Genomic DNA, 27,097 nt, shown 5'->3' with positions numbered 1-27,097 from the left:
TTTGATTGGTTCCTGGACATTGTGTATAATCTCATCTAATTACCTACAAATTCCCCCGATTATTCGTGCAAAGCGATTACATTGGAACAATTAAATACATATTTTTGTGACAATTGTCTCTCCATAATTGTAGTTCTAAATAATGCACTAATTTACACTAAACATTAGCCTACATAATAGCTCATAACTGAGTTTCGCAAAACTACAGTAACCTCTGAACCATTGTTTTTGGTAGCAGTAGTCTACATTATGGCATGACAACTTAGTACTTTAAATTAACAGGAATCTTGTGTATGTACAAATCAGAATGGGTTTAGTTTCCCACGACCAGCTCAAGAACCGAGGGAAGTCGGTCGAGTTGCTTCCCACGTTTAATGGATCACATTACGTTTCATTACAAAATGAAGCAAAACTTGTACAACAAAATTAAATTTATAGAATTCCTCATACATCATTTTTTGTGTCTTGTTGAGAGTGTTGAGATCGATCCTATATATAGTGTGCATTTAACTGCAGTTGCATTGAACTGAAAAGCACTTTGCTAACAAACACAAAATAGGAAAGTAGAATAATGTAAGCATTTTTCCAGTTGGTGGTTTCAGCTGGAGGCCTCATCTCCTCCCTTGTCTTCTGATTTGGCTTTCTTTCTGGCCTGCTTGATCTGCTGTCCTTTGCCCGCTCTTCTCTTCTTCCCCCAGTTCTCATTCTGCTGCTGTAGCCTATGTTGCTTCTTTTCCAAGTAGGAAGACATGTTGTCGAAGTTGACCTTGTACAGATGCTGGAAACGGCTCTCGGCTGCACCAAAAGCTGCTGAGGAGAGGTAGCCATGAGTTTTTTGTATTTTTATAACTGGGTGTGGTTCAGCCAATTACCTTAATGTCTTTAAGTGAAATTCCCCAAACCAGTTCCCTGTAGAGGACGCATTTATTGCCTGTCAGTGTAAGCAAGGGCTTCAAAAACAACTTACCGTATTTTACGGAAAATAAGCCGCATCGTGTATTAGCCGCACCCCCCCAGAATGAGCACTTTGTTTGTAAATCGGAGTACAAGCCGCACCAGAATACAAGCCACACTTTGAAAGCAAACAACGTTACTGTTCCGCCGGCTAACGTTGAGCGGACCAATATTCACGATTGATTACTTCCCCAGGCAGACCATCGTAGCGGACAGCTTGGATACCGATCTAACTAGACAACATTCCCAATCAGGGTGAACACTCAAATTATCTAAACTATAGACCATGTATCCAAGTAAATAAAAAAGCAGACCCAAGAACTATTGAGCTCTTAAATCTCCTTGACAGTTTCAATCTAACTCAACACATAACATACCCAACACATCGGCACGAAATCACACTAGATCTAGTGATAACAACTGGACTAAATATCAATAATATTTCAATAACTGATCTACCCCTCTCAGACCATCATTGTATACTTTTTAATGTGGAAATGATCCTAACAAAAACCACAAAATTCTTTGTCCAAAGAAGATATTTAGACGATACAGCTATGATGACATTTTCGGAACAATTTGCTCTATATGAGCCAACTAATCATGATTGCTCTCTGAATGAAATGGTAGAGAACCTCAATGATGCAATATTATCTGTGTTAGACTCTGTTGCACCACTGAAATCCCCAAAAAAAGTGCACAAGCAGAACCTTCCCATGGCTGATAAATAAAAAAAATTGTGAAACGAATAGAAAATGCCGTGCAGCAGAGAGAAAACGGAGGAAAACAAAGATCACTATCCACTACAATATCTACAAAGACCAATATCAAACCTTCCATTTATTAGTAAAGTACTGGAAAAGAGTTTTAGTCCAATTCAATTATTTTCTTGAAGAAAATAACATCCTGGAAGTCTCGCCGTCAGGTTTGAAGAAATATCACAGTACTGAAACTGCGCTCACCAAAATAATTAGCAACCTCAGACTAAACTCTGATGCAAATAAAGTCTTTATCCTTATCCTGTTAGATCTCAGTGCAGCATTTGATACCATTGATCACAACATCCTAATCAATAGACTGGAAAAGCTTATTGGGTTCACGGACAGTGTATTGAACTGGATTAAATCATATATCACAGGGAAGAAGTTTCATGTTAGTTTAGGGGACCATAGGTCCAAGAAACATGAGAAGAGCTAAAGGGTTGCTTAAGGAAGCTGCCTAGGTCCATTACTCTTCTCTTTATATGTTACCACTCGGCGTCATAATCAGAGAACATAACATAGATTTCCTGGGATGAATGATAACTTTCTTAAATTAAATGAAGACAAAACCGAAGTCCTATGTGGCCCCAAATCCAAAAGAGAGATGCTTACTAAGAATCTAGGGGGCTTAACCCCCTGTATTAAACCAGAGGGGACGAATCCTGGACTCAGATTTGAATTTCAATTCTCACATTAACAAAGTGACCAAAACAGCTTTCTTTCACCTGAGGAATATAGCAAAAGTACGACCATTCAGAAACCAAAATAATGCAGGGAAGTTCATTCCTGCTTTTATATCCAGCCGGCTGGACTACCGTGACGTACTTTTCACTTGTCTTCCCAAGAAAACCACTGAAAGACTTCAGCTCATTCAAAATTCTGCAGCTAGATTAACAAAAACTAAAAAGGAGAGAACACATTAGTCCTGTCCTAACCACTTTACTCTGGCTCCCCGTTACCTTCAGAATTGACTTTAAGGTCCTTTTCCTCACATACAAAGCTCTACATGGACAAGGACGTAGTTACATTGCTAACTCCCTTATAAACTACACACCAGCCAGAACACTGCGATCATCAAATGCAGGCCTATTAGAGGTCACCAGAAGCAGTCATAAGAAGATGATTCGGCCTTTGTCAATTAAGCCCCAAAACTATGGAACAAATTACCCATAATTATTAGGGAAGCAAACACGCTAGACATTTTTAAAAGACAGCTTAAAACCTACCTTTTTACCGAAGCATTTAAGTAATTTTATTTCAAAAGGGTTTTACTACTTTTATAAGTTATATTATTGTCTAGATTTGCCACTTTAATTATTACTTTTGTCACTTGTATTATTGTTTTTATTGATTTTATGTAAAGCACCTTGAGCTACAATTCTGGTATGAAATGTGCTATATAAATAAAGTCTTACTTACTTACCATAGCATTACACATATCAAAACAGAACTAACACAACAATAGAACTCCAAACAATGCTTATTTAACTCAGCTATGCCCTTAATTTAGTAGCTTTTCAGCTTGCCGCATGGCATTCTGGGTACCAAGAGCAAAGCATTACGAGTAAAGGCGATCTTACAGCATTGTGTAACACACTTCGGTTGTGGATAGTATGTCCAGAAATGAAGCCAAGTCACTCATTTAGTGGCAGAATCCATTGTTATGTCTACAAAATTATTTTGGATATAGTATAAGTTTAGCTAGCTTGCAAATCCTGAGGATAGCCTGCTGTAGCAGACCTGTCTATGTGACAATTTGTCCCTCTGGAGCTGCCGTAGGCTTGATACTAGGTGCATTCCACATGGACTGACTTCATGCAGCGCTGCAGCCGGCTGCAGGCGGCTGACTTGTAACAGTAAATTCTGGTTAGACTTTTTGTCCGACTTCAGACGGCGCCAAGGCTAGATCACTGTGGCATAGCCATCAAAGTACCGTGAGATCGATTCAAGACCTGCCGGCTGTGTAGCCGAGCGCATTTTCTCAAGAGCAACTGCATGGGTTCTAATGACGACACAGCTATTTCATGTTTGTCCAGACTCACACACGAGAACTTTGACATGCAATTTATAATTATTGACACCTTCAGATTCGCCAATACTCAAATTCGGACCAAACTGTTTAATTAAATTACAAATTTGTTGAAGAAAGGGTTGTAGTCCACCTCTTAACTAACGGAAAGACTACGTTTAATTATAAATAAATTTAACTAAGCAAACAGCGCTTAATCGGCCGTGACTGACGTCAACGCAGCAAACTTTCACTGGGTCCTTCAGCTGTTTGATTAACTGAAATTATTATATAATGTTATGTTCAACTAGCCATTTACCTACTTTAGCAAGTCACTGTTTTTACAAGCCCTGATCGTGTAACAGACTACACAGTAAATCATTCCTCTTTCAAGTAATAAGCCCCCGTGTTGAGCATTAAATTAGCTGCACGGTCTGTAGAGGTCTTGAGAAGAAGCCACTTTTTTGTTCTAAAACCGGACTATTAGCCGCATAAGCACAAAACTGTAAAATTGGAGTACAAGCCACGGCTTATTTTCCGTAAAATACGGTAGAGATCACAAAATACAAAAATGCATGTTGATATACCCAAGTAGCAGAGTAGGCTGAGTAGTGTTTTAGAGTTACAGAGGGACCAGGCTTTTAGGAGGGTATAATGTCACCTACAACTGCTACGAGTGCATGTGTGTTATGCCGACTCACTCTGAAGAGCTTTCCAGTGGGGCTTGAGGGCCTCGGACACTCTGCTCAACTCCAGGCAATGACTGTCACACTAGTAAGAACCCACAGACATATCAAAATAAAGTGTGTTTTAAAGACTACCACTTACATGCTGGTATTCATTCACATTAATTTAAGAGTCTTAAAGTCCTATGGCTTTGTAGATTGGGTAAAGTATGCACATACTATCATAGAAGCCTACCTCCCAGCGGTCCTCCATGCACACGTAAATCTGAAATGGTGTGACCTGGCTATCCAGCAGGACCAAGAGCCTGCCTTGGAGGTCAAAGGTCAGATCCAGGGGACTGTGAGGTAGGGTCAGCCTACTACAGGGAGTTAAACGCTCCTCCACCCCTTGATCCACCCCAAACAACTGAACTATGGGAACTCTAGGAAAACAGCAAATGTGTTGCATGTAAAATTGTTTTGATGAGCAGTTCAAGTTAGCAAAAATACATGTATACATGCATTCACCATCATGATGAGTTGCACCAAGCGATGGAGCCATGGACCTACCGAGCCACCAACAGGCACTACACATGTGCGCACTTAAGGTATCCAACCCCGTTCCTACTTTCCTGTAGGTTTTCGCTCCAACCCTGATCTAGCACACAATTCTAATAATTAGCAGACTGGTGTGTTAAATCAGGTTAGTTACAACTGGGGTTGGAGCAAAAACCTACAGGCAGGTAGGTCTCCAGGAACAGGGTTTATCTTGGGGGCTCGCAAGATCCATGGCTCCAAAAGTCACTGCACTAGCATGCACTGGTAACAAAAGTAAAATACACACAAAGAAATAAGCTGGATGGTCGGTGTTCATTGTGATAACACTACCTCTCACACTGCACGGCAACGTGACAACCGTCAGGGGAGGTGGCAATCTTGCTGACAGCAGACCTCTAGGAAACAAGACAAATATAATATATATACAACTACACACTGAGCACTGTAAAAGAGAAAAGAATGTGATTAGAATGTCTATTTGGACAAATAATTTACAGAAATGCCTCTTTAAGCACCAGCATCATGGGCATACATGATTAGACCAAAACAAGTTTTCACCTCTTCATTAGCTTGAGTACTCGGCGTGTCCCTCAGCTGCTTAAGGTCCCAGCTCTGGATCCTACGACCAGACTCGTACTCCCACAGCTTCATGGTCCCATCCTGACAACAAACCGCACTCAAATGAAGGGCACTTTCTAGGATGGTTGGACCTCAATCAGGAATAAATAATCAATGGTGCAACAAGCTAGTAGACAGCATCTATTTGTCACCTGACATCAATTGGATAAAAGCTAGAGACCCCTACCCCTGATCCAGACAGTAGCCAATGAGGATGCATGGGTAGGACCAACAGAGAGCTGACAAACCTATAAGGAGACAGGACAGCTTCCAACAGTGAGGTTCAGGTTACTTATTTGTAGATATTGTTTGCAGTAGACGAGTTCATACATCTTGACATCTCTCTAATAACCAGAAATCTTTGAGTGTGTACAAATTAGAATGGGTTTAGTTTCCCACGATCAGCTCCGGCCAATCTGCAAAATTCATATTCTGCATGTGTCCCCTTTATAATCCATCAGAATGCAGTGCCGCGATTTACATTGTTTGGAAAAGCATTGACAAAACAAATAATTTGCCGCCAGTTTACATTACATTTTACATTTAGTCATTTAGCAGTGGCTCTTATCCAGATCGACTTACAGAAAGTATAGGGTCATTTTCCCGAGGCAAGTAGGGGTTAAGTGCCTTGCCCAAGGACACAATGTTATTTGTATAACGGAATTTACTGTGACAGGAAGGTGCAAACAAACATATAGGCCTTACGGATCTTAAATGAAGTAAAAGTTGGCTATGTTGTTCACACATGTAAAAAAGGAAGGAAGACAAACTGCTTATATTGTATCAGAATCCTTTTTCCCCAAACACTGAGTGTTTTTAAAATGTGATGTTACATAATTTTGTAATTTTGCCGGAAAAGGTTCCACTTCCGCAATGCGGAACAGAAATCATCCGTGTACCTTTCGTTCTTGAATTTGTTTCTGTTTTAAAACCAGAACAGTAAAACAGGGAAAAAGAACAACAGAAATCACTAGTTCTGTAGCGGTTTTTCTGTTTCAAAACCAAAATAGAAAAACGGGAAAATGAAGTTTTTGATTGTTTCGTTATTGTAATATTTTGAATGTGGAATTCTGGTGGAAATGTGGAGGTGCAGGCGCATCTAGAGCACAGTTCAAGATGGCTGCAAGGCTTCGCTGTTTTTCCAGCATGTACAGGCACAGGTAAAACTCCTTTCCATGGTCGACCCTCACCTTATCCCACATCCCATTGTTGACTGCATTTACATTTAGTCATTTAGCAGATGCTCTTATCCAGATCGACTTACAGTAAGTACAGGGACATTCCCCCCGAGGCAAGTAGGGTGAAGTGCCTTGCCCAAGGACACAACGTCATTTGGCACGGCGGGGATCTGGTAACCTTCTGATTACTAGCCCGACTTCCTCACCGCTCAGCCATCTGACTCCCTACTGACTTCATTTAGTCATTTAGCAGACGCTCTTATCCAAACTACTGCACATCTGGAACAAATGTTAATATACTATGTCCAGTTGGTGCAACAGTCATAGACAAATCCATTAAATGCATTAGACTCAATGATATACAATGCATAGACCAGACATACTGAAGATACATTTAATTTGCAAAACACAATTTCAAATTCACTACGTTTACATTCAGAAAAACAAGATAACAACTGCAGCTTCAGCGATCGCCCCCCCTCGACTTGTTGACAAGGCAAAAAAAAGTACTTTGCGTTTGAGGCAGATGACCGTGGCGTTATAATTAATCCGCAGAAGCCATTATGCAAAAAATGCTACCGCAGTCTTCAGACCAAGGGGGAATAATTCCAATTTAGCTAAGCACCTGAAAGATCGTCATCCGGATTTGTTAAAAGAATTCAAGGCAAGTTCTGATTCAGTTCCAGAAGAGGCGGAGCACCGATGCTAACATCTGGCATCATACAAAATAAATCAACGTTCGTTGAAGTCGCGGTGAAATTCTGAATACATCCAAAGAATGCTCTTTTTCTGTTTGTTTAATCTGTCATACTGAAATACACGTTACATGATGTTTGAGATGGTGGGCACGCGTGTTACAATGGCTTATGTTTTGTACATAGTTTAGGTTAGCTGTAGTTTTAACGTTAGCCCATAGCCTAGAAGGTAAACTCATGTCATGTTCATCTTGTTAGCTGAATGGCTTATTGCACTTTATTGTGTTGTGCTATGCTCTATTGCACATGTTTTGTATGTCTTTGTAGGACATTTTGCTATTTTGCAAATATTTTAAAGAAGTTCATGGTTCAAGTAGGCTACATGGAATCTTAGACAATCCCTTTTTACCATGGTATCGAAATTGGCATAGAGAATCGTGTTATTTTAATGGTATTGGCACCGACTACTGAATTTTTGGTATTGTGACATCCCTAGGTGAGTGATAGCTGTCAATCATCCTTATGTGCTACTTTGTTAAGAGAAACAATATTACTTTTGCTTTGCATAGTATAGTACTCACCTGTACACCTCATCATAAATAATCAAATTATTTTTAATGGGCATGGTTGCATTTGCCACAATTCTGGCCACGTGGGTGGCCCCAAACAAGCACATTTTTCCATTTAGGTCCATGTGTTTCATATGACCCATGTATTCGGCATTATAGGGGATGGGATTTAGATTACGACACCCTTTTTAAATAGAAGAGGAATATGCTTAATTCTGATTCGTCGGTCCTTCAGTGCATGCATATGTAATGACACAATTTAAATAAAAAATGAATATCAATTTGCCAAAGTTAGGCTGCTTACATGTCGTTTTCAGCAGCATGTAGTCGTGAATAGGATAGGACTTTGGTGATTTTGGCGGAAAAAGTTCCACACATTGCATTTATGGGGAAAACCAAACTTGAAGTTAATTTATATGCCTTGATTTTCTGTTTTCCCTTTCCCCTTTTGAATTTGAAACAGAAAAACCGACAGAACTAGTGATTTCTGTTGTACTTTTCCCTGTTTTTCCGTTCTGGTTTTAAAAACAGAAAAACCAAAAACAAGTTTGTTTTTATTTTTTTCCGATTTGGTTTTGAAACTGAAAAATTTTAAAACTGAAAAGAACGAAGGGTACATGGATTGAAATCACTAGTTCTGTAGCGGTTTTTGTGTTTCAAAACCAAAACAGAAACGGAAAAATGACGTTTTTGATTGTGATTGTTTTGTTATTGTAATATTTTGATGAAGTTGTGGAATTCTATTGGAAATGTGGAGGTGCAGGCGCATCCAGTGCACAGTTCAAGATGGCTGCAAGCTTAATTGTTTTTCAGGGGATTTCCTGTATGTACAGGCACAGGTAAAACTCCTTCCCATGGTCGACCCTCACCTGGTCCCACATCCCATTGTTGAATACTGCACATCTGGAACAAATGTATATGTTAATATAACATGTCCAGTTAGTGCAACAGACATCCACAAATCCATTAAATGTGTAGGGCTGTATTTGGCAACCCCTTTGTCACTGGTCACCCAGAGACTCGTCTGGGACAGTCAATGATTTGCATGAATGCTAAAATGACAATCACACCTTAATGACACACCTCTGGAAAGGTGGTCTCAACAATTAAAGAGAAAGGTGGTTTAATTAGGGTTCCTCCGGTAGGAGGGAACCTATTGTAATTGTTGGTATTATTATTATTATTAGGGTTCCTCCGGTAGGAGGGAACCTATTGTTATTATTGGTGTACTTATTATTATTATTATTTTTCTTCTCCTTGCGCCCCAATATCTCAAAAAGTCCCTTGTCTTAAATTTTCTAATTTGACATATTGATACTACATCCAACTGGGTACCCCCACACCAAATATGGGCCACATCGGACCATAGGGGGCGCCACAGGCCACGCCCAAAAGTCAAATTTTCAAAGTGATGGCATTTCCACCCCATTGCTCCAATTCTTCTGAAACTTGGTGTGCATACATCATTTTTCATGAGGAACAAAAAAGCCTCAAGGACCCATAAGGTCCGCCATGATGGATTTTCCTGTACAGTGATAATTTTGGAAAACCTTCAAAATTCCTCTTCTCTTGAACCAAAGGTCTAATTGACTTGAAATTTGGTACAGTTATGTATCATTGATGTATTTAAACATTTTACTTGAGGCAATTAAGTACAAAATGGCTGAAAGGGGTGTATTTATTTAAATGTCCACATTAACTCAATATGTTTGAGTCACTAAATCAAATGTCATTTTGAATGATGGTTTTTCAAACCTAATAGGCTTTAAGGTGACTCTGATGTACCGTACACAATTTCACCTTGGTATGTCAAAATATGATTGAATTAGAGCTGTTTAAACTTTCGCTTACCACAGGAGAAACAGCTTACTTTTTTTATACAGTAACTGAACGTAAAAATATTCAACACTGAGATTAGCTCACTGGGTTGGGACGGCAACCTGCAAAGTATAAGGTCGTAGGATCGAATCCAACCACAGTCGTTTAGCCCGTCTTAAATTTGAATATCTGTTTAGTTAAACAGGATGACATCGTTCTGAAGTACCATGCGCAATTTCACCTTGATATGTCAAAAGATCATTGTATTACAGCTGTTTAAACTTTGGCCGAATCGAACAATCCATGCTGCAGGCGAAACGGCTTTCTTTTTTCATACAGAAACTGACCAGAATTTCTCAGCCTTGCAGGTAGCTCAATGGGTTGAAACGTTGTCCTGCAAAGTGCAAGGTCACAGGGTCGAAACCAGGCACAGTCTTTTGGCCTGTCTTAATTTTGATTACTTGTTTAGTTAAACAGGCAGACATCCTTCTGAAATACCATGCGCAATTTCATGCAATTTCACCTTGAAATGTCAACCGTTTCTTAACCGTTGTCCCAAAGCTGACCAAAAATATTCTCATATTATATTTCATAAAATATTCTCGTATAATAATACTCATATCATGCAGTCGGCACCCTGGGGTACCCAGCATGCAGTGCAGCATGTCAAAAAACTTAAAGACTTGTGGAAAATTGTTTGGTTACAAAAGCCGTGCGAGGGATTTCAGTTGTGTTCGTTCAGTTGGATGTTTGTAATGTTATTGTTGGTTAGTTATAATAATCTTGTTGGTCACCCTGATTGAGTATGTTGTGTAGTTTAATCGGACCAGAGAATCGGCTGCTGTACAGTCACAGACTATTCTCGCAAGGAGCTGAATATGAGCGCTGCCCTAGCCCAGTTGCCCACATGACTAATATTAGTTGTGCATTGACTGAGAGTCTGGAAAGCGATCAACTCAAGAAGAGTTTCAATATCATATAAAAAGCTGATACTCAGCCCTTCCTAATTATAGTCTCAGCAGTTGCTGTATAGCAGGGAGGCTAGAGACTGACTTGTTACCTTATACTCATGAGTTCAAATCCCCGTTCGGCCTATTGTTGATGGCTAAACATAGTCGTTTTGCTCTCTTGTTGTCCAAGTCTCTATCTTCTACAGTGTACATGTTTATAATATTTTGCCATTTTGCGGAGGAACCCGCATCACTGCTTGCAGCTATATTTATCATTAAAATGTGTGTTCTTGTAAATATGGTTCTAAACAGATTTTAATGTCATGTTTGATATGCTTTTGTTTCTTATTTTATGCATTACATTTTAGTAATAATTTTAATACTGTAACATGTGCATGTACAGGGTTTACAGAGTTTGTGATTGCAGCAGACCAACATGTGTTTAACATATTCCCCTTGTCTACTGCAGCCTTGATTAATGATCCAATTTAAATTTGTATGCGTCAGACAACTTTGTCATATGGTCGGTCCTCATTTTAGTCAAGTTTGGGTGTATATAGGAAGAAGTTTTTACCAATCACTGAGTTCTGTTTACAATACAGCTCCAGTGCGTTTAGGCGCCTACTCTTCATTGTGAATACCTTTGTTAACCATTGCTCTGAAGGTATGTTTTGTATTTGATATTTCATTATCATTGTATTGATCATCTTACTATATAGATAATTAACTACTATTGTGTATTTTAAGTTACTTGTTCTCCTTGAAACATCTCACGCTACAGCGGTGAAAACTTTGATCTAGTCTGGTTGATGCAGCTAATACTGATTATAAACATAGACTTTTGAAGTAGGTTTTAACTTAAGGCCTCTGAGTCACTTAGTGGATCTCCACGCTCCGAAGGAATTTACCGGAGCCTCTGAGTGATCTCTGAGTTTACATACTAGGTCTGTGGTTAAATCCATATTATAGTAGAGATTAACTACTGATTAGTGAACACGCATACTTTAGGTTGATGCTCTGATCAAGCAGACGATTTTAACCTACGTCAGAGTCTCATGTCATTAACTGTTTGGCGCTCAAGGTTCACATGTAACGCACTTGTGCACATTTCTAAAATTGGAGTCAGATATTAACGAGTCAATTATCTCCCTGAACCTCTAACCAGAATTGAATTGTGTTTCCCAAGCCGGGGACAAACACCAAGCGTCTCCGGCCTTACAATTCTCCACCTACAATTGCATTAGACTCAATGATATACAATGCATAGACCAGACATACTGAATATATTTAATTTCATAATGAGACTTGCAAAAAAAATAAAATCTAATTCACTAATTCAGTGCTTGACAGGGAGCACTAAAAAGCATGTTTTAAATGGAGCGTTGATAATAAGCATGTCTGGCTTGGTAGCTGGCCAATGCTTAAAGTGGTGCCTACTGATTGCAGAGAGGGGTACTGTGTGTAAGTCAGGGGTGTCCAATCCTGGTCCTCGAGGGCCACTGTCCTGCAAGCGCTGTGGAAGCCGGGTAATGACCATTCATTTGAATCAGGTGTGCTGGAGCAGGGAAACATCTAAAACAATGCAGGACAGTGGCCCTCGAGGACCAGGATTGGACACCCCTGGTGTAAGTGATGTCCGCAGACACCCTCTGTGGATAAAAGTTTAGATATAGTGACATGGAGAAGAAAGGGGAAGAGGTGAGATTTTCTGCAGCGCTGAAGCATGTGATGTATGCAGGGACGGACTGGGGGGAAAAGGTGGCCCGGGAGTTATACTGTCAGACCGGCCCACTCAGTAAACGGCGCGCGGCCCACTCAAAACACGGCGCGTTGTCCACTCAATGCATCGCACGTATCGACCAGTCATTGGCCTACTTGGAAAAATACCCATACACTTCGCATTATTTTGGATGATTACAAAGAAATTACATCATATGTTTAATTTCTTACGTTAAACTTCCGAAGTCCGTAAGAACACGTTTCAGAAGACACGTCAGAACATTTAAAAAAAATCGGCACCATGAAAGTGAATACAGATCTCGAGGAGCAGCATCAGTCAGTGATTCCAGATACCAAAGATCTTAGAGCAATTTATACGTAGTCAAGCTGTGATATGTCAAATAATAAGAGATGCTGACGATGTGAGAGGGCCGGTTGGTAATGGGCTGGTATTTTGGACCATCCCAACCCCGTCGGCCCACCAGGGATTCTCCCGGTATCCCCGATGGCCAGTCCGCCCCTGGATGTATGGCCAGGTAAGGAGGGCTCAAATGTTCTACAAAGTAGAAATGGGGTGATCAGGGCTCCAGACTAACTTTTTCCCTTGGTTGCAGTGGTGCGCCTAACTTTTTTTTTTTAAGGTGCACCCACATTTTTCCTTGCGGCGCCACAATTTCAAGGTCACCTTTTTATCACGCTCCATATACATTCATATATATATTATGTAAATGATCTTAAACAAGAATAAGGTGTAGGTACGTATTGGTTTTATTTGAAGCACAATTAAAATAAAAATCTTTTAAGTGCTTCACTGAGCTGCCAAACTAAAACATTGCAAGCAAAATAAAACATTTCTAAATAGAAAGTGCTACTGACCTAACATTTCATGGCTCAAAGTCTTATAGCGGGTCCCCCCCTTGCTGTAGCATGCCCTTCAGATAGCCAACACCTGTAATTTGGCTTTCTTGCCCTTTGGCCTTGGCTTAACCAGCTTGCCACCATCAAAATCCTAGCTCCATGGGTTAGCTCCATGGCCCAGCTCCGTAACTCAGGGGTGGACAATTAATTTTGACAAGGTGCCACATGAGAAACTTGAAATGTGTTGGAGGGCCGCATCAGCAATAACTTGAATTTAATTCTGCTCACTATTCATTTTCCCCCCCATTGAAGAGCAGTAATGTATATATTTTGATTAGCTGCTACTGGTTATCAGAAGACTAAGGATATTCTGTAAATAGTTATATAAATATTTTACATGTTGGTCAACTAGGAAAAGACTATCGAAGTAACAGTAAAAACTAAAATAATCATTACATCAGTGTTTCATTTTATTTCTAATTAGTTAATCTTCACAAACACTGAAAAATTGTGTTGCAGTGTGTTAAAGATATGCAATTGATCAACTCTATACGATAGCAAAACTTTTTTTCAGTTCATTTTGTTCTGTGAAAGGAATCCAGTGGGTTTAAATAAGTGCATCGAAATCTGGCTGAATGTCTGAGGTGGATATGCGAAGGACAGCTGACAGGGTGATGATCAGGGTCCGCAATTCAAATAGCAAACCATCAGCCCACCCCCACTGAATCAGTCAAGTTCTTATGTCCGCGTTAGTTATTTTTTTTAGTCACGATTCAAATTATAATCCTTCAACACAGCGACCTTAGCGAACTAAGGACACAGCTTTGACCTCAGTAAACAGATACTTAGAAGTCCATGTCTTGTTAAAAACTCTACATTGGCCGGATTGGGACAGCCTGTGGGCCGGTTGTGGCCCGCGGGCCGTACAATGTTCAGGTCTGCCATAACTGATTCTCTGGTGCTCAGGTCGTAATTTCAATCACACAGGACGGAGCAGTGTATACAGGAATATCTGGACCAAGATCAAACGCAAAGACACGCCCCATCTCGGTCTCTGATTAGTTTAGACCACGATATGATCCAACCATGAGTGTGAGTTCCGTCAAAGAAGAAACAAACGCTTCGTTCCTGGAAAGGCAGCGGATGCGAGGAGGTTAGGTGCACCGGTGTGACCTAGGAACATTTTTAGTCGCACCCGTTCAAATTTTGGTCGCATATGCGACGCTAGCCATACCATTTACTGTATGGCTAGCGAGTGACTGCGAATCGGCATTTCAACGTTGAATGTCAATCGTGTGCCGGGTGAACTAGACTATCTAGACAAGGCCTACTGTAGTATGCAACTAGCACAGAAGAAAGTTAGGGCTACATAGCTAGCTAATATGACAAGACTGAATTTAACACACCAGGGACACTGACAACCTCGGCAACCCTGCGCCAGCTATATATTTTTGTCTCTTTAAATCGTACAGTCGTATAATAAAAGACTGGGTGTGTAGACACGTATACGATACATTTCTCCTCCTCTCCATTTCTTTTTTAACCATGACCAACGGTTGCTACGTTACAAAAAACAAGAAACCAATCCGATTGGCCAACGCTAGCGTTTTCACGTTCCTCATTTACATAAAGTTGAGAAAATCGAACTTGCAATGCTCCGCTCGCCTTCCCACAATGCCCTACGCGAGCGTCAACGCCTGGTTTAATTGAAAATGAATTGGAAGCCGACGCCCCGCGCCGCTGCAGTGTGAAGCCACCATAGCTAAAGTGCTTCCCGACACTGAGAATAGCACAATAGGCTGAGAAGGTGAACTGTAAAGTACAAGGTCATAGGTTCAAATCCAGCCAAAGCCATCGTGCCCATCATGGTACTGATTATCTATTTTGTGAAAAAAGGTATCCAGGTATAACACAGTAGCCGTCTAGCTGCACAATCATAAATGGTAACAATGTTTCATTCTGAGGGGATTACTACACCGGAAGAACCAGAACTGTCTTGGCAGTTTTTTAACTTGTCCTTTGTAGATAAGATCCCGCTTCATCTAGACAGCGGATCGGATTTCTTGCACTGTGTATAAATTATTATTGGTTTGTTATATACATAAGATTAGCGTATCAATATGTAGGCTAATATTAAACAAAATTGATACAGAAACATGCCTTCAGAGCAATAATTTATAAAGGCATATTCAACTAAGCACCAAGCACCAGTTTAATGTAGGCTATTTACTGTCAAACCTGCCTGCACATTGCAAGGCTTTCGCAATGAAATTAAACTAAGCGCTTAATGCACCGGAGTTCTTAGTAGAGAAGGAAAATAGGGACATTCTGTTTTGTTATGTAGAAGCAAATTCGTTTTTACAATTGATATGGCAAAATAGTGCTGACTGCTTTCAAAGACAGTGGCGTAACTATAGGGAGTGCAGGGCCCCTTGCTCCGTTTTCACACCAAAGTAGTAGCCTGCATATGATCCAGTCCCATCAATTCGCAAACATTTCTCAATTATGGTGTCAGTTAGTCTTAACAACAGCAAATAGTTCATTTTTCCTCATTTGCCTTTTGCTGAATGAAACAAATCTGTTTTTTTTAAGTAATATTGCCCTCGAAAAATTGCAAGGATGTCTGGGTAATATTGTTGTCAAAGATTCCCACCCACCCACACACGATTGTTCCCATCCAGTTGTTGGAATACCACAGACAGTTGTTGTTGGGATACTACAGTTGTGTTGCATTAGCATTTTGAAGCGAATTATGCTACCCCATGCAATGCCCTTTAAACATAAAAGTGGCTCCAGAAAGCGGCAGGAACGAAAACAGCAAGATGTAAGGGTGGCAAGCTGTCAAAACTATCCTCATTTGGATTTGTGGCGAAGCGTTTAGCAGAGGACGCTACGTCTGACCCCCTGCCCAGCTACAGCAATGTGTGAAACTCAGCCACCAGGGTAGGCTAATAATTACATAACGTTTACTGTCTGGTGTATAAAGTTGACATGGCTATTAAATGTCATAAAAATGCACATATATGCCTAGGTTATACCAGGCAGCAGCAAGATAGATATTATAAACTATGTGCAGGATGTAGTTGAAAAATAGCTAAAGCTAGATAGATATGCTAGTTTACGTTTAGTCTAACGAACATAAAATCTAATATTCACCATTGAAGTGACTGGTTTTTTTTTTTGACTAGTACCCAGATAGCACACATGACATATCGAAACGTCATTCATAACGTCGGATAAGCATCGGCAAATGACAGATTTTCTTCTCATCTCTGTGCTCTATTTCAAACGTCGCAGATATGTCGGCTCATCACTGACTGTTCCATTATGCTCATTCCGTGTTGTAGCAAGCATATCTAGAGCCAGAGACTCGCGAGTCAGAGGCGTTCACTTTTTAAACCTGCATTTATCTTCCCATAGAAGGAGCAGTCGTTACCCTTAATTGTACATCATAAGTAGCCTAAATTGCCCTGCGCATCGCTAAGCTCAACACTCAATAATTTCGCCTGACGATAGGTCGGTAAGGGGCCTGTTGGTGAGATCTGCACTCGGGCCCGCCAAGTCATTGTTACGCCGCTGTTCAAAGACCTCCTTGGTAGGGAGGACAATAGAACGCGTCATTTTTGGCCTAGGCTAACCAACTGTCAAATACTGTGGAACGCCGGTAGCAAACGCATTAAATCGAAAGCTAAGTTAGCCTGAATGAAGCTAAGAACGCCACTGAAAAAATCTGGCACCGGAATTTCAAGGTCCACGTCCTTTTTTTAGCTCTATAACTAGCGACTACTATCGAGATATTAAAAACAAACATGCCAGTTAACATGTAGACACTTACCCCTTAATGCTATCAAATGTTGGTTGCAATACATATTAAGGAAGTGTGTGAAAATAATGTTTATAGTTTTTGCTGCTTTGGCTACCTTTCATAGAAGGTCGGTACCACCGGGAGACATATCTTAAATGAAAGAGTAGGTTGTTTTCTTCAAAATAAGGTATATTTAGTCAATTTTAAAACATATACATATTGAGAAAAATCAAGTTGAAGACATGTTGCTGAAAATCCCATAGGAATGCATTGAAATCTGAACGTTCTATTGAGAAAAAGGTTGGTTTTTCCCTTGTAACTTTTTTCCCGCATGTCGGCACCACCCTGATACTTCCTGGAAAGCAAGGTTACGTATAAAGACGTCATCAGTCAAATTTTAAAGAAAATCGAAAGACATACATTTTGGGTTTTGGCTCTGTCAGGCCAAATAGTGTCCTAGGGCCAAATAGTGTCCTACCTGACGTCACAATGCCGTTCCGAAGCAAGGACGCGTCCGTCGCTATGCCGACCTTAAATTCCTGAGATATTTACGCGTGCTAGCAGGAAACTGTCATGGTTGCTATACTGGTTACTAGGTAGGAAGTTTTGTATTTAGGCTTATGTAAACCAGTTTATTCTACTCTACTATTTAAAGTTTTCACTCGTTCGACATTCCTGAGACAGCAACGCGCGCAGGTAGAATACTATACGTGTTGCCTTCCCGGTCTGTTAAAATTGATGCTAAATAAGTGAATTCATTTGACGAAAACAATTAGACAGCTAGCACTAGCTATCAAACGAGTGAAAACTTTAAATAGTAGAGTAGAATAAACTGGTTTACATAAGCCTAAATACAAAACTTCCTACCTAGTAACCAGTATAGCAACCATGACAGTTTCCTGCAAGCACGCGTAAATATCTCAGGAATTTAAGGTCGGCATAGCAACGGACACGTCCTTGCTTCGGAACGGCATTGTGACGTCAGGTAGGACACTATTTGGCCCTAGGACACTATTTGGCCTGACAGCTCCCTGAATGAGTCTTTCAGAAACCTGTGACGTCAGACGTTTTGAGCCTCTGTAACTCCCGCGCTTGACTCATGCTAGGCTGCTTCCAATGCTCACATCAATTGATTGACATCATATGAATGCTACTAGCCTTACTATATATACGCGTATGTGGATACAAGTATCGGTCATGGTTTCTGATTTAAAAGATAAATATTTTTGACACTTTACATGTATCTTTACAGTGTGCAGAACAAAAAACAAAGGTTGGTAATATAAAACCCACTCTCTTGGTGACTTTTAAATAAATGTTTCTACCGAAATGATTCATGGTAGTGATATGCAAATGTTCTTGTCACGTAGCACAAATCGGAACCAATCATAACCTTTTTTGTCTGTCAGGAAATGCAAAACTGCAAAAAAAAAAAAAAAAGCGTGAATATTCTTTCTTTCTGGCAATCAATTTTGCAAGAAAAGAAATTATATGGCAGATAAAAAAACAAGAACTACTGAAATTGCATTCATAGGTGAGGGGGAGCAACACATAGCCACTTGCAAAAGTTTAGGTATCATTTTAGATCCAAATAGTCTTAGGGTTTGTGGTAAATTACCATTAGAAACCTTAACAAATGGGATCATGATCGACATTATTACGCGTAGTCACAAATTAGTCTTCAAATGCCAGCGCACCTTGTAACGTTTAATATAATTAAAAATAACTTTAAACTCCACGAACATGACTTTGATGATAAAATATGGAACAGAGTACATACTGTTGTAAGTAAACTGATTAAACGATTTGATAATTTAGTCAGAGTTAGTGATAAAGAATCGTGTCTCGGTGTGGTGTTTGAGCTACTGCCTCCATAATATGAGCGTGAAGTTGTAGAAACTCCGCCCAAGCGTCTCATGATCCCAATGAGACAAGTCAAAATGACATTTTTGATGTTAGAGAAGCTGATGATTTAGTAATTGGTTTACAGGAACACGTTAGCATTGTTAACGCCACTAATATAAAGTACTAAATAGTAGAAGTAGATAAATCAACTAAGGAACGTAAATATATGTGGCTTTAAATATACCAGGCTGAGAAAGAAAGAAAAGTCTGGTCAACGTAGCCTACGTAACATACATAGAAAAATTAAGAGGAAAGACAATCACATAGATCACCTTGAAGTTCGATGTTAAGGGAATTTGCAATTGTTCGAGCAGGTAAATGCAGAGCTCAAAACAGAGAGAGATTAGAGCAGAGCTTGCAATTCCAAATGTTTGTTTTAGGGTAAAAGATAAAAGCAAAACCCACAAGAGGAAAGATGTAACTTTACCGGACAAAATGACCAATTTAAATGACCAAATACTGTAGGCCTACTGGCAGGGCCGCCCATAGAAATGGCTGGGCCCCTGAAAAAGTCCAGTGAATGGGCCCCCCCCTAATAGGTCTTTAGGCTACTTATATTAACGCATCTACGTGTGCTCTCTCTGTCTACATAAGACATGTAAACTCCCATTACTGAGACTTACTCAGTAATGGGAGCTACATTACAGAAAAACAAATTCAAAAACAAATATAAACATCTTTATACATAAAACTTAAACATAAAGTTTAATAAATATAACTGAGGCCTTAACAACTTGTGTGGCACCGGGCCAGACACACACACATAAAAATAAGAATTTGACATACTGAGATCTGCTACACTCACACCACATTTTCTAGTATAAAATGCAATTTACCTGCCTTCATCTTTGCCTGTTATACAGCTATCTTACTTGTCTTTCTGGATGCAAAGTCTTTTATAATGTATTTGAAGTCAATTTGTTTAGCCATTTCACACGCAATTGCAAGTAATGTGATTGAGCCTCTCCTGGCTCATTATTATGATTTTGAGTTTACTTAAGGACCTTTCTCCTCCTGCCACAGTTAAGTGGTCAAGGTAAAGTGCAGAATATCCTCAGAGCAATGAGCAATGCAGAACATGCGCTTTCTCAGTGTCAGCTTTGCTCAAACTAGCTTCCTCTTGGCTAGCATCGTGGCTACTGCTGCTCGTCTCTGCCATAGATGTATCAATGGTCTCTGCAGCCTGGCTGGGAGCATCTTTTGAAGTTGACTGGAAAGCAAGCAACAACAACCATTATCTAGCATTGTCACCGGCTAACTTGGTCTAGCGTTATGTTGTGTAGTCTGTCCTGTACCCTGACTCTGTTTAATAATCAACACTTGGTCCAACCCTGCGTTCGCACCACTCGTTACAAAGGGTGAGGTCTTCACCGGTTAAGCCAACAATACAATGTTTATGTTTGCTTTTTTTTAAGTAGGCCCTAATCGTGAGTATTTCAGTTCAAAATAAAATTGGTTATCATTTCTTAAAATATTTAAGAAGAAACATGATTATTGCTGGCATCGCGGCTGGGCCCCACCACGGCCCCAAAAAGTTCCCATATATGGGCGCCTACTGAACATGTATTAGCAATGAATGATAGGTATAGAACGCTTGTTATAAAGCTTAGAGAGTGGCAGGCAGACAGCAGGCAGTTTATGAAGGGTGAGGTCACTCTGTTTGAGGATGTAGACATCCACAGAGGACCCATCTTAGATAGTTCAAGTTCAAGTTCAAGTCTTTTATTTGTCAGGTGCACAGAGCAACACAAGGTTAGACTGGGCACTGAAATTCTTAAGACAAGACAACGCAAGCACTTGGCATAACATAACATATAAGTACACAGAACAAATTTACATCTATGCTGAGCTTAGATAAGTGAACTTCCTAAATATACAGATAGCAATAAATAAACGACTGTACTAACCCTAACACTAAAACTTCCTAAAGGTTGTTGGAGTCAACATCAGAAGAGTTTGATAGTTTGCTATGACTCAACAAGTTATAGAACTTGTATCTGCTAGTTTGGTGAAAGTTTGCTGTAGGTTGGTAGCGGACCACTTGGAACATGGACGGTATGATGATGTGTCTGAAGATCAGTATCATGTCCTCAGATCAGTGCCCAAAACAAATGTTTCATGCAAGATGGATTTGGGGATATTTGATTAGATCAAAGTTCAGGGCAAGTAAAATAGCATTAGAGGGTATGGTCATGTTTAAGCAGAATAGGTCCTGGGAATGGTTGTCAGGGTTAGATCCAGATGGAAAAGCTTAAGTTCTCGCCTCAGCTCGGACATCTGTGAAAGGATTTATAAATAGGTTTGTAGTCTTGCAATTGGTATGTAATATTCAGACTGTATTGGGTAAATACTCATTTGTTTGGTTTTAGCATTGGGTTGTCTGATCAAGTGGGCCTGTGCGGCACTGACAGACTTAGCTTTGCAGTGTGTCATTTAGCTATTGGTTTGTAATATTCAGGCTTTGTGGTAGCTTGAGGATATTCATGATGGACCATTTTGTGATATGAGACAGGGGGCCCCAGTAGGGGGTGACTCCCTGTTAAGCCAAATGGTCTGCCATAATATCTGATAGCTGCATTGGGTAAGTAGTAGTAGTATTTGTTTGGTTTTAGCATTGGGTTGTCTGATCAAGTGGGCCTGTGCGGACACAGACAGACTTAGCTTTGCAATATTAAAACGGACTATGTCTATAAAAATAGATACAGGTAGGATTAGAAGTAGTAGCTGATTTAAACTGTTGTATTCTATTTTAGTTAATTAAGCAATAATCCCCAAGAGGCCGTGGTTTACGCTGATTTTAGAACAGGTAAGGGGAGTTGTTAGGCACGACGCGAAGCGGAGTGCCGAAAACCCCCTTACCTTTCTTGGAAGTCGCTTTGGATAAAAGCGTCTGCTAAATGAATAAATGTAAATGTAAGTAGTACAGTTTGGTGATATGAGACAGGGGGCCCTGTAATGGGGTGACTCCCTGTTAAGCCAAACTGTCATAGCTAGTATAGAAGTAATAGATACAAGTTGCTCCCCTGAACCTTCACCATGGATGCAGAGGTGCCCAATTGTCCTCTGAGAGTTATCAACCTGTAGTTTTTTTCACAGGCAATTACTAAATTTTGGACCATAAGTTTCATATCCCTATAAATAAGGTATATTATTTATAATACGATTAGTGTATACTTTTTATCCATCATAAACAAACAGACGTGTTCAAATCAAGGTATTTGAAAATAATGGGCAATGTCACACAAACACCCTGTTCAACGTTAAATACACCCCCAAGTGGCCAAAAATTTACATTACAGCAGTAATGCTAAACGGGACAAACATTTGCATATTTGTGGTCTCGATTTAACATAATTATTTATAGCGAAGTACTGGACACCGCATTAGCTCGCAATGTACAAAGAATGTAAGTCTGGATAAGAGCAGAGAATCTGATAAGAGCATTTGCTAAATGACAAATGTATGTCATATTTCCCGCCCTGGCTAGAAGCAGAGCTCTGTGACGTAGAACAATGGCGTTCTTAAAGGGAGCTCGACAGCTTCTCGGTGCCACAAAACTCGAGGCTTAAAGCGGTGGAACGTTTCAAAAAATTACCTAAAATCACGCCTAAAAACTGGATTTGTGAGAAAACTAATAGAGGTAACTGAAATCTGACTTCGGAAAAGTTTAAGTTTACATATGCAATTGAAAGAAAAACGGAGCAAAACTGATAGCAAATTTTTGGTCTGTCCTCCCTATCCTTGGGCGGCAGAACTGTACATGCAAGCGCTGTATGGTGAATTAGGCCTACAATTCACAACTAGCTCAACCATTGTCCATGTAATAACTTCTGTTATGAACTAAATGTCTATATATTTGTGGTGGTAAGAAAATATAACAAAGAACCAATATAATACATTTTGATCAACATAAATTGATAACGTAGAAAACAGCATACAAAAGAAGGCTACATTATCATTTGCATGAATGTAAGCTACCATAGGATCACCTGCTGCATCACAAATACTGCACTGTCTATAATTCCAAAGATCTGTGTGGGTCCCCAACATCATCGCAATCATACAAACAATCTGATAAAAGTGCTCCAAGTTCCCATCATTAACAGACTCCTCAGAGTAAAAAAGGTGACAGTGGGGTGGGGCTCGATTTTTTTGTGATTTTAATATGCAAATGACACATTTCTGAGCGTGACTTAAAGGCCATATTGCAGGTTAAACATCACTGTTGATAAATGGGTACATGAAGCACACAAGTTATGTATATAATTAAAAAAATCTCCACATGGTGTCTCTAAATGGTGTTAAAGATCGTTTTTGGTGTTAGCATTAGCATATTAGCGCAATTTGGTGATGACGTCACGTTGGGGAGACATGGAGGATACTAGGCATAGATATCCATAGATATCTATGGAGACTAGCCTCAGATTAGTACTAGTACTATGGCGAATGACTGCAACTCACCAGGGCGCCTCACCAACTCCACTCATTCTCCTCGGACCATCTAACTACATAAAACATTTACACAATTTCTACAGAATGAAACACTTTCTGTTATGTACGCTATTGCTGCTTCGTCCCAAGATCTCTACAGACCATGCAGCTAATTTAATCTCAACATTTGAACACAGGGGCTTATTACTTGAAAGAGGAACTGGAGATGGTACAATTTCTGGGGGAAATTGTAGGGCGTGCGTCTGTTGCAGATGGGTCAGTTTGTTATGAAACTGTTATGAAAGCCGAACCCCCTTTGAAACTAGCTATTCTAACAACGTTGTCACCAGAAGTATTTTTCAGATGGAATCGCGATGCAAACAGTACCATCTGCTAACTGAAAATATACCCCCAAACACGTAAATAAGCTTGATATTTATTTAGGGGGAAATGGCTAATTCAAAAGAAATTGTCAGCAAAAAAAACGACCATTTGGTCTCAGTCTAGAGCCCTGCATGGAGAAGCTGCATGAAGAAGCTACGAGCCAGCTAGCCTAGCTGATGTTGCTAGCCAAACTTCACTGAATGTGCCGGAAATGAAAAACATTTATTTTGACATAACCTAGTTTAGCATGTGGCATTGAAGACAGCAACGCACCACACAAGCTTGAGTTTAAAAACATTATTTAATGTGACATTACTTAATGCACATGCAAGTCTTGATTTGCTTAAATGTATGATGCTGCCAGTACACCACGGCACGATAGATAGTACTAAAGCTACAAGTACTGTGCAACAGTCTATCCCATATAGAGCTAGTTCTATCCAGCCTAGCACATATATGCACGTGTAACAGACGTGGTCTTGCAAGTTCCGTCAGAGGTATACGGGCCACTGTCCGCTCCCAAGGGGAGTCGAACTCACCACCTCTGAATTCCCAAGCGCCACCACTACCAACTACGCCAACGAAAAGCTAGCAATTCGCTGACGCGGGTGGCCTGTTACATACTTGAGGAGTGAGTTTCACCATACACAGGCTACATACGTTGTATCTACTGAGTCATTTCAGTTACACTATCAGGGCTTGGAAGTACTGCAACTTGCTAAACACACAGCTGCAAGACCCAGTGAAATGTTATATACAGCTAGCAAACTAACGTTAGCTAGCATCGCTAAAGACATTTGCTAACTCAACTTCGGTAGGCAAGCTGGCCAGTGCAAGTAACAGTTGACGCTGTGTGCTTAAAGATTCTGACACAAGTGCTAAGATTACGATTGGCCAAGAGGAAAAGTGCTAAGATTCCGATTGGCCCAGAGAAATGTCAATTATAAGAATTATCCAATGATGTTTCGCAATTCTAAGCCTGCATGGCATGCAGAAGAAGGGCAGCCTACACCCCCCCCCCCCCCCCCCCCACAAAAAAAAACTCTGGTTCTACACGATTCACGTAAATGATCCAATTGACAAAAAAACGGCGATTGTTGCCGAAAAGCGACAAGTTTGCAGGTCTGCATTAAACATGAATAAAATACCATGATAAAAAACTACTGGGTGGTTCAGCATGGACTTTGAAGTGGAATAACATCACACTGTTATGAAGATGAAGAATGAGTACGGATTATATGATTGAATTTTTTTTACCTCTTAATCACTTTTATACTTTATAAGTTATACTACTGAAACCCTGATGCAAAGCTGTTGACTGTTTAGTATTTCCACTAATATGTAGAAGAAATCAAGCCCAAAGGGTTAATCTGGATGATTGGGGCTGGGTGCGATAGAAGGCTATGTGTATAGGCTTTTTCCAGAAGAAAACTACAAAGCCCAGTGTTCATGAGGCAAACTTACGGCCCTATGTCAAGAAAACCCTGTGTACCTGGCTTTCAAGGTTGGAGCAGGCCTAAAAATAGAATGATTTTCTATGTGTTTGTAATCTGAAGCCCCTAGGGAGAGAGAGGCCAATAGAGTGTGAAATGCATTATGTATTATGACAAACAAATATTGTATCAATGGCAAAATTACAGAGCTGATAAGATTTTGATATACAGAGAAGTGTCCGGAGGAAAATTTCAATCTGATTCTACAGAATCTGGCTCACGTTGGTTTGGAATCACCCTATTGTATTGGATTCTGATTAAACACTTGCATCGAACTCTGCTGAAGTTTCCTGTGCTGTTTCCAAACTTAGAGATTTTGACAAAAAATTTAGTATATTGGATTTTTTCATCAATTTGAACAGATAATCCAAGTCGCCATACTCACTCTCGATGTCCTAGGCAGAATGATTGGATGTTGTAGGGTGACTTCAAGTAGCTGACCCTAATTTTCTCATCACGGTCAGCTGTGATGACATACTTGTCATTGGGACTCAAAGTCTGGAAGTAAGCGGTCCCATAATAAAAATTACAAAAAGAAAGTCTTCAGCATGCCAAAAGTAAACTTTTTTAAGGGGTGCGCATTTACCATGGCCAGCAACATTGACAGGTGCCCAAGCTTCAACTCCCCTGCCTTTCTGGGCTCCACCACAGAGAGGGAATAGACATCTCCTGACTTGTCAGCTGCCAGTAACTCATCCTCAGTCTGTGTGAACACCAGAGAGGTGCACCTTCTCACCAGCCACCTGGAAACACATCATGTCTGCCATTTTACACGTTCACACAGTACACCGAGTAGAATGCGTTTTGACTTCATATACCTTGTACTAATACACTGCCAGGAGGGTTCGGTCCCAAAAAGTACAAGCCTTTTGTTGTCATCGGTCAACGCGACCAGCTTCCCAGACAAGGACACTGCAAACGCCAAGATTTTATCACTTCCTTTTTCTTCCGAAGCACAACTATGCCTACAAAAATAGGGATACACACACATTAAAAATGAAGGCATCGTGATGAATTCTTTGGTCCAAGTAGATTATACTTACAATACGAGATTTTTTTTTTTTTTTTAACAGTGCCAACTATAACTAATACTACCCTTTGTTGTCAGTTCCTGTGCCTTTTGGCTTGTTTTCCGCTGTGCTGCAGTCAAACACAAACGGGTCTCTGAAATTAAAGGGCAGAAAACACATTCGATGGAGGCATCCTGCTACTAGCTAGCCATTTTAGCTAGCGTTATATGGCCACATTCTCATCATCTGCTATGTAAAAACAAATACAAATAAAAGCAAGCATGCAGTGAAAACTCTACCCTACCTGTTATGTTTGGTATGTACTGCAAGTAATAATTTGTCACAGCTTGAAAGATACCACTCTCCCCCCACACACACGACTGCCATAGCTTTAGCGTCGACTCACAAACATTCAAAGCTAGACCCCTGGCTGCTTTGGAGCCTTCACGCAAGCACGTGGGGCTCTGAAATAGTCGCGCAAGATTTACGTATGTAAACTAAAATTGGCATGTATGTGTATTCTGATGTGCATATCTCGGGACTCTGGGAGATTAGTAATTTCATAAATCTTGAGAAGTGGCTGCGCATTAAACATTTTGAATTAAATGGGGAACCTATTTTTAAATAAAAAGAAACTATGTTGTATGTCACTGAAATCAGATCAAACTTTATCTATGGCTCTGACTTAAATAATTTCAAACGTGTGTCCAGAGAATGT

At 40.1% G+C, this 27,097-nt stretch overlaps 1 protein-coding gene across 2 annotated transcripts; it reads right to left on the bottom strand.

The window, feature by feature from the left end:
- On the bottom strand, window positions 1-26,838 carry wdr4 (WD repeat domain 4). Of its 2 annotated transcripts, none has more exons than XM_047047277.1 (11): window positions 26,684-26,838; window positions 26,465-26,533; window positions 26,188-26,334; window positions 25,956-26,112; window positions 25,755-25,867; window positions 5,752-5,812; window positions 5,505-5,606; window positions 5,277-5,341; window positions 4,645-4,831; window positions 4,425-4,494; window positions 1-810 (listed from the first exon to the last, which is right to left on the bottom strand). In XM_047047277.1, the coding sequence occupies exons 1-11, from the start codon at window positions 26,764-26,766 to the stop codon at window positions 599-601; spliced, it is 1,266 nt and encodes a 421-aa protein (XP_046903233.1). In that variant the 5' UTR covers window positions 26,767-26,838; the 3' UTR covers window positions 1-598. The 2 variants fall into 2 exon arrangements, with proteins under 2 accessions (XP_046903233.1, XP_046903234.1); XM_047047278.1 differs by having other exon boundaries at window positions 1-807; window positions 26,684-26,837.
- Window positions 26,839-27,097: the final 259 nt, after the last annotated feature.

The sequence above is a fragment of the Hypomesus transpacificus genome, chromosome 23 (genome assembly GCF_021917145.1).
Source record: "Hypomesus transpacificus isolate Combined female chromosome 23, fHypTra1, whole genome shotgun sequence".
Classification (NCBI taxonomy): Eukaryota; Metazoa; Chordata; class Actinopteri; order Osmeriformes; family Osmeridae; genus Hypomesus; species Hypomesus transpacificus.
This window is presented reverse-complemented; position numbering and strand designations above follow the sequence as displayed.